General features: G+C 46.0%; 1 protein-coding gene across 1 annotated transcript in view; it reads right to left on the bottom strand.

The window, feature by feature from the left end:
- CARD11 (caspase recruitment domain family member 11) overlaps positions 1 to 10388 on the bottom strand; it is a 75651-nt gene extending 65263 nt beyond the window's left edge. Inside the window, exon 1 of the mRNA XM_034784573.1 lies at positions 10145 to 10388. Within this exon, the coding sequence (XP_034640464.1) occupies positions 10145 to 10157 (13 nt within the window). The 5' untranslated portion in view covers positions 10158 to 10388. The remainder of the gene's footprint in view (positions 1 to 10144) is intronic.
- Positions 10389 to 18042: the final 7654 nt, after the last annotated feature.

Raw genomic sequence — 18042 nt, 5'->3', positions numbered from 1 at the left:
TTGTTATTTTTAATCTTTATGGAAATGGCTCTTCTGCTTAGGTGTAGAAACAATATCCGGAAACCCATTAAACAAACCCATAGCCATTAACCAATCTAGCGTTGCACATACTGATATTTGTTACAGTAATCATTATGTAGAAGTATTTTATGTATCGCATATAAATTTTTCAGAATTAATTTATAAACATATGTCCACATACACACATACTTACAAAACAAAAAGGAAACAACCTGTTAACTGCTAATGGCATCCAGGTACATACTACCACCATCTAGCCTATTCCAGCATTCACATAGCAAATATTCTATTTTATCCACATTAATGAGGAAAACTTAATCACCAACGAAGGGACCCAGGGCCCACTGAGGTCAATGGGAGGCTTCCCACTGACTTCAATGAGGTTTGGATCAGGTCAAAGACTATTTTTCTAACACTGATAAGGAACCTTCATGCTTATGAATTTTCTCACAACTTTACCCAATTTACTTTAAAATGCTATTATTTAAGAGGGCTTACAGAATAGCATGATATTCGTGCAAAGAGAAAGTATATTTGACTATGCCAAAACAGACTTTAGACTAGGGTTACCATATTCAAACATTTAAAAAAGAGGACACTCCACGGGGCCCCGGCCCCACCCCCACCCCCGCCCCAACTCCGCCCCACCCCCGCCCCCGGCCCCACCCCAACTCCATCCCTTCCCCACCCCCATTCCAACCCCTTCCCCAAAGTCCCTGCCCCAATTCTGCCCCCTCCTCTGAGCACCCCACATTCCCCCTCCTCCCTTCCACTCTGATCTCGGTTGGGGGTTGCTAAGTGCTTCCCTGCTCCCCACTGGCCCTGGAGCCCCTGCACCCCCCCACCCCTGCAGCCTCTGCGCCTCCTCCCTGCCCCTGCGCCCCCTACTCCTGCAGCCTCTATGCCCCTGCTTGCCCTGCTCCTCCTCACCCTGCAGCCTCTGCACCCCACCGCCTGCCCTGCCCCTGCCTGCCCTGCCCCCCCTGCCCCCCCCCACCCCTGCAGCCTCTGTGCCCCCCGCCTGCCCTTGCATCCCCTGCCCCTGCCTGCCCTGCTCCTCCTCGCCTGCCCTGCCTCTGCACCCCCTGCCCCTGCCTGCCCTGCTCCTCCTCGCCCTGCAGCCCCTGCACCCCCCCACCTCTGCAGCCTCTGTGCCCCCACCTGCCCTTACACCCCCTGCCCCTGCCTGCCCTGCTCCTCCTCACCCTGCAGCCCCTGCACCCCCCCACCCCTGCAGCCTCTGCGCCCCCCTCCTGCCCTGCCCTGCTCCTCCTTGCCCTGCAGCCTCTGCACCCGCCCCGCCTGCCCTGCTCCCCCGCTCACCCAGCAGCCTCTGCCTGGCGGGGGCTTCGGATGCTCAGCGGCAACCGGGGCAGCGCGGGTCCCTGCAGCCCCGGCACATGCCGCACTCCTGCCCCGCGCCGCAGCCTTCTTCCTGCCACGCGGGGTGACGGGGCCGCAGGAAGGGTCCCCCAGTGGCCGGGGAGTCCAAGCCCGTGAGGGAAGCCCGAGCCGCTGGCTGGGCCCGGCCTCTCCGTGGTCCTGCGGGCTCGGCTGGGGCGCGTGGTCCGCCCGGCCTCCGGGGGCAGCAGCGGCCCCTCCGCCGCCTTCTGTGGCTGCGCTCCCCTCCTTCCCCCGCCCGAGCTCGCTACAATGTAGCCGGGCGGCTGGGCTGCGCTGCGGACCCGGCGGGTCCTGCTGGGGCCGGGCGGACCTGGCTTATGCTGCCTCCCTATTTCCTCGGACATGTCCGATTTTTTGGCAATTCCCCCCAGACGGGGATTTGAGCACCAAAAAGCCGGACATGTCCGGGGAAATCCGGACGTATGGTAACCCTACTTTAGACACCATAATCCAAGCATCTGTCATCGCTATACCTATTTACTTTACACAGAGATTCAGTCACTGAAGAAACAAGTACTAAGCCTCTAGTAATTTATACAGTACTATGTATATTTACCCTCTTTAAACTAAAACATTTAGTTTGGCATTTCTGATAGACTTCCAGGGATTCCACAACCTCCTTTGGAAGCCTATTCCTCTTTCCTGTTGAGTTGCTACACAGACTCATCGCAGCTAATAACATTGGAAAGCAATGCCACATACAGCGGTGAAAGCAGATGAGGCCTAGTGGGGCTTTTACAAGAACTATCCCTCTGCTACACTTGCACAGGAACTACATACATTATGCCCAGCTGTTAGTAGTGCTATTCATTCTTTACTTTCATGAGCTTTGCAAAATGTACTCGGGTTTTTTGTATAAAAATATAAGAGCCCTGTCTGCCAGTGATTTTAAATGCAAAACTCCCCACTGATTTCAGTAGATAGTTTTGCATGTGGACTGATGGCAGGATATGGCCCTCACTAAATTTAGTCTCTTCTGGAATCCAAATATTTGGCAGGAGAATGTGGAGGGGAAGAGAAGTCTAGTTGTAAAATAAAATCTGAAAACCACTTGTAACATTAACTGAAGCCATTGTGACAATCCTCCAGAAAAAAGTAATTCACCAACTACATTTAGGACACGTCATATGTGAAATGGGTATAACCCAGTTCTGCCAAAGCTGCAATTTAAATAGACTGATATTGTTTTTCCTTTTTGTCTGCAAGGGGCAAAAGTGAGTGAGGGGGGCCAAGAGGAGAGGAAAACGTGGCTGAGGAAGCTAGAACAGACGCACTTTTTAATACCTTGTTGGATCTGTGCCACAGATAGCAATCATATAAATCTTACAGCGACCATTATAACTCCTGAGCCCTTGAACAAATCACAAGCAGAAAGGTTACTCTCCTGAAAATATTCACCTCCATTAAAACTACTGACCCAGACAGGAGGGTGAAGGCAGCATTTTTAAGGAAATGTTGGGGTGGGGGAGATGGAGGCTGTTTGACGTGCACACTTGTAAAAATCCATCTGTACTGAAAATAAACGTATGCTTTTTCTTTTTTCTTTTTTTAAAAGTACAGGCACTGTACAATACAGGCACTGTAGCCTCAGCAGTGAGGGCAGCACTCTATGAGCTCAATCCAGCTTCTGCAGAAGTCAGTGGGCAAAGCTCCTAGGGGTGAAATCCTGGGTCCTCTGACATCAATGGCAAAACTCCCACTGACTTCAGCGAGGCCAGGATCTCACTCCTAGTGATTAGATTTCAAGGTCTTTGGGCAGGGGCTGTCTTTTTGTTCTGTGTACGTACAGCACCTTGCACAATGGAGTCCTGGCCCAAGACCGGGGCGCCTAGCAGGGTGGATTGCTAATTTAAATAACCAAGTGTAAAGCCTTGATTTAAATCTTTGGTTTCCATTTGCACTTCAGTTATTTTTCTAAAGAAAGGCGCATTCTCATGGGTTGATATAACCATTAAAACATGTTGATTCACAACTAACTAGAGCATTTACACTAGATTTGGTACATCTTTTTGCTATCTAGGACAGTACACTATAACTATCTATATTTATTTAAGCAATTACATAGTTTAATATTTTCAGATTCTTATTAATTGTACTTTTTTAATATGTTTGAAAATGGTGAATTGTATATTGCTTATTTACTATTGCGCCGCATTTATAAAGCTTGACCTCAAAAGTTAGAATCAGAGGGAAAAGATCGTTCTTAATATAGAAAAGCAGCCTTTAAACTCAAAGTTCTTGATAAAGGCTCCTGGATTCAGCATAGTTATTTTTTATTTAAATGTTTTAAGAGATTATAATAAGTTTCTCCCTTAACATTGTGACGGGTTGGATCACAGAAAACCCCTTGGGAACTGCCAACTGATGTACCCCTAAGCCTGTTTTCCTTGCCAGCTTGGGACTCCGGAACCTTGCCTTGTTTGAGCCAGACATGCCAGTCTGCTGCAAACACAGACTCTGGTCTGAACCACATCCCCCAACAGCTGCAGGCTTCACTGAAAACAGCTTAAGAAGTGTTCCTGTCTCAAACACTCAGGTGCCCAGCTCCCAATGGGGTCCAAACCCCAAATAAATCCATTTTACCCTGTATAAGCTGTGCATCTCTCTCTGTCAGTGTTATAGAGGGCGAACAATTTATGAGTTTACCCTGTATAAGCTTTATACAGGGTAAACTCATAAATTGTTCGCCCTCTATAACACTGACAGAGAGAGATGCACAGCTGTTTGCCTCCCCCAGGTAGTAATACATACTCTGGGTTAATTAATAAGTAAAAGTTATTTTTATTAAATACAAAAAGTAGGTTTTAAGTGGTTCCAAGTAATAACAGACAGAACAAAATAAATTGCCAAGCAAAATAAAACAAAACATGCAAGTCTATGCCTAATACAGTAAGAAAGCTGAATACAGATAAAATCTCACCCTCAGAGATGTTTCAATAAGCTTCTATCACAGACTGGACGCCTTCCTAGTCTGGGCACAATCCTTTCCCCTGGTACAGCCCTTGTTCCAACTCAGGTGGTAGCTAGGGGATTTATTATAATTGCAGTCCCCTTTGTTCTGTTCCACCTCCTTATATATCTTTTGCACAAGGCGGGAATCCTTTGTCTCTCTCTGGGTTCCCACCCCTCCTTCTAAATGGAAAAGCACCAGGTTAAAGATGGATTCCAGTTCAGGTGACATGATCACATGTCACTGTAAAACTTCAAGCCCCCATTCCTCCCAGCCTGACTCACAGGAAGGCCTGCAAGCAAACAGAGCCATCCACAGTCAATTGTCCTGGTTGCTGGGAGCCATCAAGATTCCAAACCACCATTAATGGCCCACACTTTGCATAACTACAATAGGTCCTCAGAGTTATATTTCATATTTCTAGTTTCAGATACAAGAGTGATACATTTATACAAATAGAATAACCACATTCAGTAGATTATAAGCTTTGTAATGATACCTTACAAGAGACCTTTTGCATGAAGCACATTCCAGTTACGTTATATTCACACTCATTAGCATATTTTCATAAAATCATATAGAGTGCAACATCACAAACATATTTTGTATTAAATTCAGATTTCACTTTAAACAGGTTTATTTTTTAAAAGAAAAAATCTGTAAATAACAACCATAAAAATCTGTTTTTAATTGTTTTTAAAAAACAGACTATAATCCACCATAACTTCTAATGCTATAATAATAAAAATACTAAATAATAATTTCAGTGGTGAAAGATCAGGTCCCATGGTGTTGACTCCTGTGCTCCCAACTTTTACATCAACATGGATGTTATTTACTAAGAGAGATGTAATGGGCCAACTACCACTCTCATTTATGACCATGCAATCCTAGTGAAGGTTGTGGCTCCACCAGGAGTGCCCAAAACCAGAGGAAATGTCCACATTTCACACACCAGTTTGAACCAGAGCAAAAATAGACTTGAGGCTGCCTTTATAAATGGGGTTAGTTTGTTCTTGCTCACTCCATTATTTACAAGTTTGTTCAGACTTTTGATAGTCAATGTTTTCCAGTTGGAAAGTGGTCATCTGTGAAGGCTCCTGCATGTATCAAACCAAATGTTTACAATTGGAGTACAGGACAAACAGGGGTGATTGCCAGGGAAAAGTCAAATGGAGAACTTTATTAAAAGCTGACCCTAGTATCTTTCTAGTAACTGTTTGATTTATGGAAACACTTTTTGTCAGTTTCTGATGTGTTTTCATAAATTCATCAAAACTCTTGACATTGGAGCATGGAGCATTAAATTCTGGGGGTGAAATTCTCCTCTCTGTTACACTGTGGCAATCCTACTGACATCAACTGAGTTGCACTGGGAAAGCCATGGAGAATTTGGCCCAAGGTTTATGTTAAAACCAATAAAGGGTTTGATCTTACATTCCTTGCATGCCCAAGGAGTTTGGGTTGCATAAAGAGTCAGGATTGGGCTCAAAATGTGCTAAAAGTCTGTTAAAGCAAAAATTCAAGATAGTTTTTTATTATAAACAGTACGCTGGAAATACCACAAGTTTGCTGTTTTTGCAGCATTGGAGATTGTCTACAGAGGGGGCTGGCAGACTCTTGAAGATCTCACATAATGCCTTGGAAGCTTGTCCCAGAAAACAGGAGGCTCCAAAGGGGATGAATTTACACATAATTCAGAGAAAATAAGGTCTGGTCTACACTACAGATCTACATCAGTATAACTACGTCACCTCAGAGTGACTTAATATATCAACCTAACCCCCAGTGTAGACAACGCTACGTCGGTGGAGGAGTTTCTTCTGTCAATATAGCTACCGCCTCTCGGGGAGGCAGATGAACTGCACCAATGGGCGAGCTCTCTCCCGTCGGCATTGAGCTTCTTCATTCAAGAGCTATCGCAGTGCAGCTGCACCAATGAAGCATGTTAAGTGTAGACCTGCCCTAAGTGTTTAAAAAACGGTTATTTGCTTTTTAACGGGAGTCATAATTTGCCTAAAGAGCAAAATGAAGAATCAGAGAAAAACTGTCTAAAACCCTCATTTTCATAAGTGGTCCGAATTGCTGCTGCTTTCCCTTGGCTCTGAACTGGCAACAGCTCTTGGTCACTAAAGTTAAATTCATTGGGAGAGTTTGTTCAATGAAGGGTCCAAATTTAGTTGGTGCAAATCAAAATGGTGATAAATTGACGGAGGTGCATGGATGAAGACTGTACTGTTTCCACACCAGTTATAGGGTTCGTTATTCGCTTAGTTCAGGGCCATCTCTTACTTGAGACAGCGACATGAAAATGTCTTGGAGTCAAAGACTGATGTCCCGATTCTCCATTCTGGAGTAACTGTTCTCAGTCCAGTGGAAGGGAAGGCAAAATGGCGTTAACCTTTAGACCTATATTGGAGGAGACTGGGGTAAACCTAGAGGTTAAGAGAAGTTGTTCATGCTAATTCAAAACTTCCACTAGCTACAAAGACAAAGAGCACGTCTCAGACCCCTCCTGGTCATTAATGAAGCCACTGTAAGTAAGCTCATGAACTGAATAACAGCCAAGACATTGTTGTCCTGGGAGGAGATTTTCAAAGGCCAGTTACTTATCAGGTGTCCCAGCCTGCAACTTGGTGCAGTAAGAGGGAAACTCTCTGAAATGGGAGGTCTGATTACCTATAGCAATTGTACTGTAGTCCCACAGTCCTTGCAGGATGACATAATGAAAGGGTACACGAGACATGCCAGGGCCTCACAACATGTCAGGTATGGTGGCCCAGCACACAAAAGAACCTAAAACGCAAGGTGGAATCATGCAGAATGACTAAAATGGTGCAACTGAAAGCGGGGGAGAGGGGGGAAAGAAGCGCCCTGTGAATGGGACAGTGGAGGGATAGAAGGGGAAGCAAGGGGACCTATTAAGACTGGGGAAGGGCAGGGAGCTGGCTCCAACCTGGGAAGTTCCTACGGCCGTTCCTATGTGGTTGGTGCCCAGTGCCCCCTGAGCTCCCACACACACTTTTTAGCTACTGGCCCCCTGCCGCCTTGCTCAGGTGCTAGTGCCCTGTCCTGACCTCCACCCCAGCATCTGATGCATGTGTTCCTGCCCCTCCCCCATGCTGGGCATCTCCAGGACCCACAGTGGCTAGTGTCTGAAAGATAGGCCCATGCTGAGCTGGGGAGTCCTACCTGCTCCCCGGTGGCCAGCCTGATCTTGTGCACCTTGGTGGCCACTCCAGCCCCTCCTTCTGGTCCCCCTCTTGTCTGCATGAGATAGTGTGGGGGTGGAAAACATTGGGGGGCAGAAAGATAGATCCGCACCCCCAATATTTTCACTGTGGGGGCACTAATCACCCCCCAGTGCCCCTAACTCAAAGTACTTTTCATGCCCACAAAACGAGCCTACAGTCCATGAGAAATAATAGCATTAGAGCTGGAGGAAGAAAAGCAATCGACTATCTGGGAGCCTGTGATAATATTCTCGACTTGTAGAAATTCTACTTCTCAATAGGCCTACAAGTCAACAGGTGACAGAAAAATTAGAATGCTGTTATTTCAGCATTCGGGAAGGAATGGTCACTGACAAAAGGCCATAGATTGCCCTGAAACTCTTGGGATGCTGTCACATTTCAAGCACGCTATTTGCAGGCCTGCCTCCCTCTCCCCTCCACTCCCCATCCACAAGGGGAAGACCATCTAGAGAGCAGGACGGATTGCTAGAAGAATTCCAGTACATAAAGACCCCTCGTTAGTTCTGCTGGGATACGGGGCAATTCCCTAGCTTTATGCTGAGAAATCTGAAATCAGAACAACACTGCCAGCCCTGGAAGTAAATCTTCATCTTAAATGGCCCTGGTTTAAGGATGTGAGGCTGAGAGATGTCAAATCTAAGAAGTCTCAGGCCTTCCTTTAAGTGTCACAATCCAGTCCAAAATGTATCCGAACTTAAACCAGGACACAATATCACCTTATTACCCAATATCCTACATGTTTGAGACAACTCAAAATTCTCGGTACAGAAGAAATACGTAGCCTCTTAACTGTTTCTAACCCCTGCTGAATTGTTGTGAGGTTCTGGTAGCAATCACACCATAGTCTTAATGGACGGACACACACTAATCGGAGTCTACATCTTTGGGATTTGATAATCCAAGAGAATCAACAGGACAACCTCCTCCTCAAGGCTCAGAAGGTCCTGAGCAGACGCTCTGCAGTCAGGCAGAGGGAAGAGCGTAATTGTTTTTTCTATTTCAATTAAGTTCCTTGTCCAGCTTTTGAAGCACATATCTCATTCTGTGATTCTTTACCATTCTCCAAGGACATTTTGGACAAACCATTCCCTTTCTCTGCCCACCCCCACTCCCACTGCTCTGCTCCTACAGCCTGCAATGGAAAGGGAAAGCACAGATATCAGCACTTCCTCCAAATTTCCTGCAGGCACCACTGGGGGATGCAAAGGCAGGGAGGCAGCAGAGAACTGGATCCCCAAGGTGGGCTCCGGTCCAGTATGGCAGCACCAGGAGCTAAAGGGAAGAAACTGACAAAGAAAAACTGGGGGAGAAGAGGAAATAGGAACATGGGGGAAGCAGGAAGAAACCTGGGGGAGACAGGGATACATGGGGGAAGGGCTGGGGTGGGGAGCCATGGGAGGGGAAAACTGGGAGGGGTGGGAAGAGAGAGAAACTGTTAGAAGAGGAGAACACTCGCAGCAGGAGAGAATGGCTCCTTTTCAGATGAGCCGTATATATGTGCAAATGTGCATGGAGAAGAAGCGATGTGCGTATAAAGGGAGATGCAAGGAGGCTGTGTGTGTGACAGACAGTCAGTGTGGAGAAGGGGGAGGCTGTTTGTTGTGTATTAGTGAGAGAGATTGAAGAAACCTGCATAGGTGTGTGTGTGATTGAGAGAGAGATGAGGGGATTTTAGGGGGGCTGGGGAGCTTTTGAAACAAATCTTCCAAGTGTGGACATGTGCAAAGGGAGACAGCATGTGTATGGAAGGGTAATTTTGGGGTAAAGCAAGAGCAGGCAGCCCTATGTGTGAGAGAGATTTTGGGGAGAGGAAGTGGAGAGAGACTAGAGGAGGGAAGAACAGAGAGATGGGAAAGGGGAACAAGACAGAGAAGAACAAAATAATAGAGGGAGAAGGGAGAGAAATGAATAACTTGGGGGAAGAGGTACAGCCCACTGCACAGGCTAAAAAAAGAGGAAGGTGCTGGAGGAGGATGAAAGGAAAAATAGGAACAGCTGTCATACAATAAAGAAATTATGCTGCATGGAAAATAGACGTTAAAAGATGTCAGAAAAGATAATAGAAGATATATCAAGGTCAAAGAAAACAGAGTGGAAGAAATGAGAAGTACAGCTGTAAAAACATTCAAAGTGGTTTTATTACTTAGAGGAAGCATAAATCCTCAAACGAGTTTTACAGAAAGGGGCTGGATGGACTGTGCTGTGGGTGGGAAGAGAAACTTCCCTAGCACCAGCCCTGGTCAATCAATCTCCTTCCCTCTTCCCTGCCCCCCAATTCTTCCTCCTGATTCCCCAAAATATTTTGCTATGTCTTGCACCTATGAATGCAACCTGGGCTTCATATATCTGTGCATGCAAAGTGGAGCTAGACCTGCTGAGGGTGAGAAAGGAGCTAGCAGAAAGACTATCAAAGAAGTCTCCGCGGAGGGGGGAGGAGTGAAATTGGAAGCTGCAGTGATCAGAACCAAGCCAACAATGGTGTGGAGTTGGACTGGCAGGCGGTTGTTTTTCTTACCTTGGGTGCTCATGAGTGACCAGGCTCACTTGCTGTCCTGCTGCTGGGTGAAATTCACTAGGTCATCTCCATGCACTTGTAAGTATCCCTCTGCAGGAGCCCTAGAGAGGTGAACCTTGCTCTGCATCTGCTGGGAGGGAAGGGAACGGCAAGGGCCAGAGCCCTGCAGATAGCCAAGAGTCTAGGGAGAAGAGGGCTCTGGAATACAGGATGCAAGTGCACCAGTGTCAGAATGAGCAAGTGGCAAGACAGAAAGTAAGAAAAAGTGTGTCACAGGCTGGGAGGGGCGGAGAAGGAAAATGCAAAAACATGACAGGAAACCAGACTCTATTAATCTGCAAAAGGTAAAACAAAAAACCAAAAAAAACCAAGAGCACCCTCTGCTCTGCAGTACAGGGACTGCTTGCAAAGGCTTCTGGACGCAGGTGGAAGCAGAGCCCAGAGGTGCACACTGCAAGCAAACTCCAGCCTCTAAACCAGAAAGGGATTGGGCAGCCCAGCAGCAGCACAACCACAAACTACAGCTTGGGGTGGAAGTATCAGATTTCCTCCCTGCCTCTTATGAGTCTGCCTGCATCACCAGGGCTCAGAGTCTGCACAATCTGTTCCCCTTTGATGCGAAGGCAGACATGGCAAACACACACCTTACAGCACTGCTCCTTTCCCAGCACAAGGTAATAGCCCTTCCCTGCCCACAGCCCACGCCAGCCAGAGAGGGGAAGGGAGAGGACGAATGGACACTGCTGCCTACAGTGAAAAATAAAACGTTTCAAGAGCAGCAGTTTCAGGCAGAGTTTGGGGGTTTCCAAGGCCTTGGCTACACTTACCCGGTAGTTCGACGGCTGGAAATCGAACTTCTGGGTTCGACTTATCGCGTCTAGTCTGGACGTGATAAGTCGAACCCGGAAGTGCTCGCCGTCGACTGCGGTACTCCAGCTCGCCGAGAGGAGTACCGCGGAGTCGACGGGGGAGCCTGCCTGCCGAGTGTGGACCAAGGTAAGTTCGAACTAATTCGAACTAAGGTACTTCGAACTTCAGCTACGTTATTCACGTAGCTGAAGTTGCGTACCTTAGTTCGAATTAGGGGGGTAGTGTAGACCAAGCCCAAGTTTCAGAGGCTTCTCCAGGAGACATCCAGGTTATTGACTGTTTGTTCATTTTGTTGTTTTTAAACAAAGGGGGGGGGATTTAAATACTATTATTTTTAAAATAACATTTTACATGTTTTATCAAGGAGGAGAAAAATCTCTATTGACTTCACTATGCAGCAGAGCTTTGACTTGCAGAACCTCTGCAGGCCTGATGCTAGTCTACTGGCTCAGGGCCATATGTGGGCAAACCCCCATATACTGGCGTCTCACTGAGCACCTTCACCTTCCAAAACGTGGAAAGAGGCCTCCTACCATCGGCACAGCCATGCGGAGTAAGGGGACATGTCCCCTCCATTTCCCTTCCCTTGCTGCTTTGCTGGCCCAATATTCCCAGCACCACCCTTCCTGCCACTGCTGACATCAAGCCCCAGGAATGCCCACACACAAGGGCTCACATCGCCCTCCACCCCAAAACCTCCGGGTCACTGCTTGCTGGGGCCAGCACAGCCTCCAGGGGGTAGAGAATGCAACAGATATGGTACTACTATACTGCCACCAGCAGGAGGCACTCGGGCAGCTATAGAACTGGACCCACCCTCATCAGGAATCAGCACCAGGAGTTAAGTGGGAGTAAAGAGACAGATGAAGAGGAGACTGTCAGTGTGTGGTAGGGTGTCCAGGTGTCCTGATTTTATAGGGACAGTCCCAATTTTTGGGTCTTTTTCTTATATAAGCTCCTATACTAGTGGAGAAATCAGAGAGACTGGGGAACAGAGAGAGAGAGAGAGAGAGAGAAGGGATCGAGGGAGAGACCGCTACACCGGAAAAGAATGAGGAAGGGGGGAGAAGGAAAGAGGAACAGTTGCTATGCTATAAAGAAAAATACAGCTGACAGAAAAACAAATGTAAAAAGCCAATGGAAAAATACCAAGATACAACAGGGTCATGGAGAACAGCAAAGGAAGTGAGAGGGCAAAGTGAAAAGAATGAATGCAAGGCAGAAAATGTAAGTCTCAAAAAGTTGTATTACTGAACAGAAAACTTAAATCCCTAATGAAAGTGTTTTTTAAGAAGGGACAGAATGTGTTGTGCTGGCTGAACTACATTTTCTTAGGGCAGCAAAATGGCTAGGGCCAGCCTGCCTCGCCTCTCCATCCTCAACTTTAATTCTTCCTCTTGGTTCCCCCACTTTACGTCTGCACCCGGGCCTCTTGCCTTGATAGCTAGGGAGCAATTGCAAAAGCTCCCCCAAGGGGAAGGAACCGATGAGGGCTCAAACTGAAGGGGAATCCAGTTTCCTGTTAAAATGCTGTAATTACTTTAATAAATAGAACAAGAATCCAAAGACCAAAGGATACTGGAGTTCCTCATTTCCAGCAGAGAGCTGCAGTACGGTACAACGCACAGCCCAGTACACCCCTCATTACCTCCTTCTCTTCCAGTTTTTAAATGAGGGCCATCTTTTATCAGACCTCTCACAAAAATTTCCTCTTCAGCCTGTGGTGAAGCCTCTGTACTGCATGTGTCATTTACAGAGAGGATTGGTGGGAGACCGAGGAGTGCACCTCAGCTGCATGCTTCCTTCTTTGGGCAGGAAGAAGCCAGTGAAAGAGGACTTTGGGGGCCGGAGCGTGAATCGCCCCTGCAATGTTTCGGCACTTGCTCCAAGTTCCATAGGCCTCAGAGCCGGAGGAGGCCATGACCCAACTATTTTTAAGCAGTGGTCCTGTTCTACTTCAGTACAGCTGCTACTGGAGTGGTCCAGAGTGTCGCTCTGGCTGCGTGTCACAACGCCATTGAAGTTGACCAAACTGCCCTTTCATATGGACAGAGGAGCAGCCGAGCCTAGGGGTGTTGCAACCTGGCGCCGGGGGAATCTGCCAAGAACTTGTCTCCTGGCGGTGCTGGCTCATGCGCTGGTGACTGAATTACAGTCAATTAGTACCTACATGGGGAACAAATACTTAATAATGGACTCTTCAGTCTAGCAGAGAAAGGTACAACATAATGCAATGGCTGGAAGTTGAAGCTAGACAAATTCAGACTGGAAACAACATGTAAATTGTTAGAAGTTGAAAGTAGCTAACCATTGGAACAACTTACCAAGGGTCATGATGGATGCTCTGTCATTGACAATTTTTAAAATTAATATTGGATGTTTTGCTAAGAGAGACACTAGGAATTATTTTGGGGACATTCCATGGTCTGTGTTAAATAGGACGTCAGACTATATGATCACAATAGTCCATTCTGGCTGTGGAATCTATGAAGGTGAGAGGGGAGGTTTCCTGGCCTAGGGAGAGCTGGACTTTCGGGGGGAGAGGGGGGAAGAGGGAGGATCTGGAATTTGCCTTGCACCCTCCCCAAATATCTGAATTGGTGCTACTGGCAGAAGTGCCATTTAAACACTGCATGCTAAGAGGTTTTGCAGCTTTTGGGGAAGTGTGGCCAACAGGCTGGGGCAAAGGAAGGAAACAGAAGGATATTTTTGAGAAAACAAGTATAGGACTAAGTTCTGTTTTATGCTTTCTACTCTTTTCACAGAGGAAGCTGATATGCAGATGCACTAGGTGAACCATTTGCAGCACAACCACTGGTACTAGCTCTGCCTGTAGCTCTTACTTCTACAGAAATACCAGGCAGTTCACAGCTGAGATTTCCCAAAGTTCTTTCACATAAATACCAAGCCACAGTTCCTTTACAACACTGATAACCCCTCCCCGACTCCCAGCGGGAAAATGGGTTGGAAATAGGGCATATGGGAATTAGGATCTGTTCCTGGTTTATTTTGCAAGGTGCTGTTAGGTACATAAACAGCTTTCAAAAGACTCAGTAACTTGTTTTAAAGAAGAGCCTAGCATTCACTGGGCTCAGAGTGGGGTCTTACAGACTGGTTAATTATCTGCTGGGGCTTTAGAAACCCTAAGGATCCTGCCACTGAAACCTGCAATGATTTAAAATTATCCTAATAATAAAATGGAAGCCCCATACACTGAGATTAGCCTGGTGTGATCCAGCCCTTAGACACAAGGTCACATTCTGTCCCAATTTCTTTCATAAGAACTTCTTTTTACCATTGATCCCTATTTTCAGTGTCCTGGAAAAGGCTCTCGAGCAAGTGGTATTTTCCCCCTGCAGCTTCTTGGCCCAGATTCAGTCAGCCTGGTACAAGAAAGTGTAAATTGCATCTCTCTGATAAGGGATCTGGCATTGGAAGAGGAAATTCACCAAAAGGGAACATAGGAGGTGTGTTCACTACCACTCTTCATCAGGATATCTATAAGGGAAGAGGAGTTTTAGTTTCCTCTGGTGGCTCCATAGAAATCTTGCCAATGGAAGCTGGTGAATGAGTGCACCCTTCAGCTGTCCTGTCCATAACACTCCTGACCAGCTCCACCCACTTTTGGGGCTTTGCTCGTTCGCTGCGGTATCCCACTGTACCTTCCCTCCCTGTAGCACATTATCCATTGGGAGCCTTGTATCTGAGTTTACACCTTCAGAAACCAAAGCATAACCTGGAGGTGAATCTAGCTCATTTGGTCTACCAGGGTGGCCAAACATTAGAGTGGATTTAGCACATTAACAGAGTCCCTCTTCAGGTTGCTGGACTTGCTTTGTATGCATCCTTCCCATTAATGCTTCCAAGACATAAACTAGAACTCTTGTGGTCTGTAGGCAGGCATCCTCTCTTTGACTAGACCATAGGAGCTATGCAAAGCGTCTCTCTCCACTGGCAGAGCCTCTTTGCACAATTTCCCCCGCTCTTCTCTTTCCACAGCAATTGGATCACTGGCACCCAGGAAGGCATTCTTTAGTCCATCATTAAAGCTGCTAGATGTCTTTGGATATTCCCATGCTGGAGAGGCTGACCAGAATCAGCCATGGGATGCAGAGGAACACTAAACTGTCCAGCTCTTAAATTGTCATCCCTGTGCTTCTCTTCCTTCTCCCCAGACAGTAATCCCAGCTCATGCAAAGACTGCCCTTAACTCCTAGGAAATCTTTCCTTATCAGCAGAATAGTTCTGAAAGTCCCTGGGGATACAAGAAATGCATTTCACAAACTATTGATCTGAGAATTAATATAATGCATTTGTCCTGGAGGCCATAGCTCTGTGGTACTGTATATATGGTTTACACAACTCCTTTGCAGCAAAGAAACAGAACTATTGAATACCTTTTGTGACAGAGATGTCAATTTCCTGCAATATCCTTGAAAAGCCTTTTAGTATTACGTTTATGTATTATTTGTGGGCCAGGATTGTGTGTATCCTCTTTAGTGGGGAGATGTGACAGAGGTGAGACCGGGGAGTTCAAAAGACTATACTGAAATTGTGCCTGAGAAGTATTGACTTTCGGGACAATAAGTGTTAAATGGATTTCCTGGGAAATCCCTAGAAAGAGGTTAATGGAAATTCCCCAAATCCAGTTACACAAAACCCAGCCTTTTGAAGCGATGCCAACAGAGGGTAATTGTCTGCTGATTACCTCTTACAGAAGGTCAAGATCAAAGGTATAAAGAAAGAGATGATCTGCCCAGATGTTGTTCTGGATCTAAGATAGATATGAACTTTAACCGTGGGGATAACCCAATTCTGGGTTTTGAAGGACTGAAACCTACCAGAGCCCTAGGTTGGAGTTGGGGGTGGTCTTTGATATCTTTTTAGCATGTGTGTAGGCTCTTTTATTGTCTTAATATGTTTGATCTGTAATGCTTTTACTGTAAGAATAAATGTGCTTGCTTAGAAGGAGCTGTGTAATAACTTATAACTGTGGGCAATATACTGGTCATAGTCCTAGGCCTTTTTAGGCCATCTGGCTTGTGGGGCTATCACAATGTAAGTCAGGGAGCTGGGCAGCCTTAAAATTGCTGGTCAGGAGGGAGAGAGACATGAGTCTCCACCCCAGAGAGGTGATGGTTGGGAGCCAGAAGTCTAAAGTGGTGCCCTTGGTAGACCATGGAGGGGGAATCGAGGCATATTTTAATATTATTAGTGTTTTTAATTATCCTAGATCAATGGTTTTCAACCTGTGGTTCGTGGACTTCTGGGGGGTCTGCAGACTATGTCTACAATTTCCAAAGGGGTCTGCACCTCCGTTAGAATTTTTTTAGGAGTCCACAAATGTAAAAAGGTTAAAAACCAGCTCCTCAGAACATCATTCTTAATTAGAGATATTCATAATTTATTATGTCTCTCTGAAGGTTTGACTCAGATGTATTTCCCCATCCATTTCACCACCCTGCAGACAAGTAGCTGTTAAGCCTTCAGCTCTAACATCAGACATCAGAAATACCCCTTGATCTTAAAAAGCAACATGCAGGTGGATTTTTATAACACCTATGGGGATAATGGTTTAAATCCAGCAGGAAAATGTTCCCATCTGTAGGCTTATGATACACATTCAAATAGTGTTTCAATTGCCTGAACTATGAAATATTGTGCTAGTGAGGCATATATCACAGGGGCAACAGATAGTATAAAATTCCCTCTCATATGACTGTACAGGATTTTATGTATTTTTGCACAAAATTTGTAGCCTTTAGTGATTGGCACAGTATTATTGGGTCTAGCAGTGTTTGCCTGTTGTTAGCACATTCACCCTTGTTCTGTAAGGGGTTGGGTTCAAATCCCACTCCAGGACTTTGGGGCGCATCCATTAAGACCTCACATTAAAGTAATGGTGGGTGGCGACTAGGGATGTAAAAGGTTAAACGGTTAACTGGTAAGCACTAGGCTTACCATTAACCGACCTTAACTGTTAACCCCGGTGGCCCTGCACCAGCCGGAGGGACCTCAGCCCTGGCCAGCCGGAGCTACTTTTAATCGTTTAACTGGTTAACTTTTTAAACCGATATTTACATCCCTAGTGACAACCTATCAGAAGAGCAACCCTCAGCTGAAATGGTGAACTCAGATCTATTTTGCCTGCCTCGGGGGCTGTATAGGTGAAGGTTTAAGATACTATGGCACTCTTTCCAAAAGAATACGGGTTTATTTAATGTCTGACTCTAGGCTAACAGCCCCTCGCTGCTACACAGACATTAGTTACTAATGCTCTGTGTGAGCTATTTCTCAGCACGCTGGCTGCACTATTGGCTTTAATTATACTTTCTATAGGGCTTCAAATCCAAGAATCTTAGTTTTACAGATCAAAAATTTTGCCTCACAGCAACTCTGCGAGATAAGTATTCATATCCCTGTTTTACAGATGATGAAGCTAACTCTACATAGGGAGGTTAGGAGTCTTGCCCACTCACCCAGGAAGTCTATAGTGAAGACAGGAGAAGGACTTAGGACTCCCAGTAAGAATTGGTCAAAAATGCCAATTTTTTGGTCTTCAAAATTTCCCATGAATATATTTGGTGAAAAATGAAAAAAAAAATTAAAACAAAAAAACTAAAAAAGGATGGTTTCCCAAAAAATATTTTCGATTACCCCCGTCCACACGTTTGGGGCTTGTAAACCAAAAAGATTGTCCAGAACCGGAAAACATCCAGTTTCCGTTTTTCACTGAAAAACCTGAAAACGTCATAGTTGTTGAAGAGCCATTTGTTGTTGAAAAAATGTTTCCACTAAAGCTCTGGTCAGCTCTGTTCCCAGTCCGATGCCTAAGCACAATGCCATCCTTCTGCCTATGCAGTGACTGCTCTGCCAATATGTACTCTATGGGATTAAGCTGGGAAGAATGTTAGGACACCGGGAGTCAGAAGGCCACTCTATCAAAATTAAAACCGAGCAGCAGGCTGCTACTTCTTGTTCCTTTATGTTAAAGTGGAAATGTTGCAGTCTTCTTCACAGGTCAACAT

The sequence above is a fragment of the Trachemys scripta genome, chromosome 10, assembly GCF_013100865.1.
Source record: "Trachemys scripta elegans isolate TJP31775 chromosome 10, CAS_Tse_1.0, whole genome shotgun sequence".
Taxonomy (NCBI): domain Eukaryota; kingdom Metazoa; phylum Chordata; order Testudines; family Emydidae; genus Trachemys; species Trachemys scripta.
This window is presented reverse-complemented; position numbering and strand designations above follow the sequence as displayed.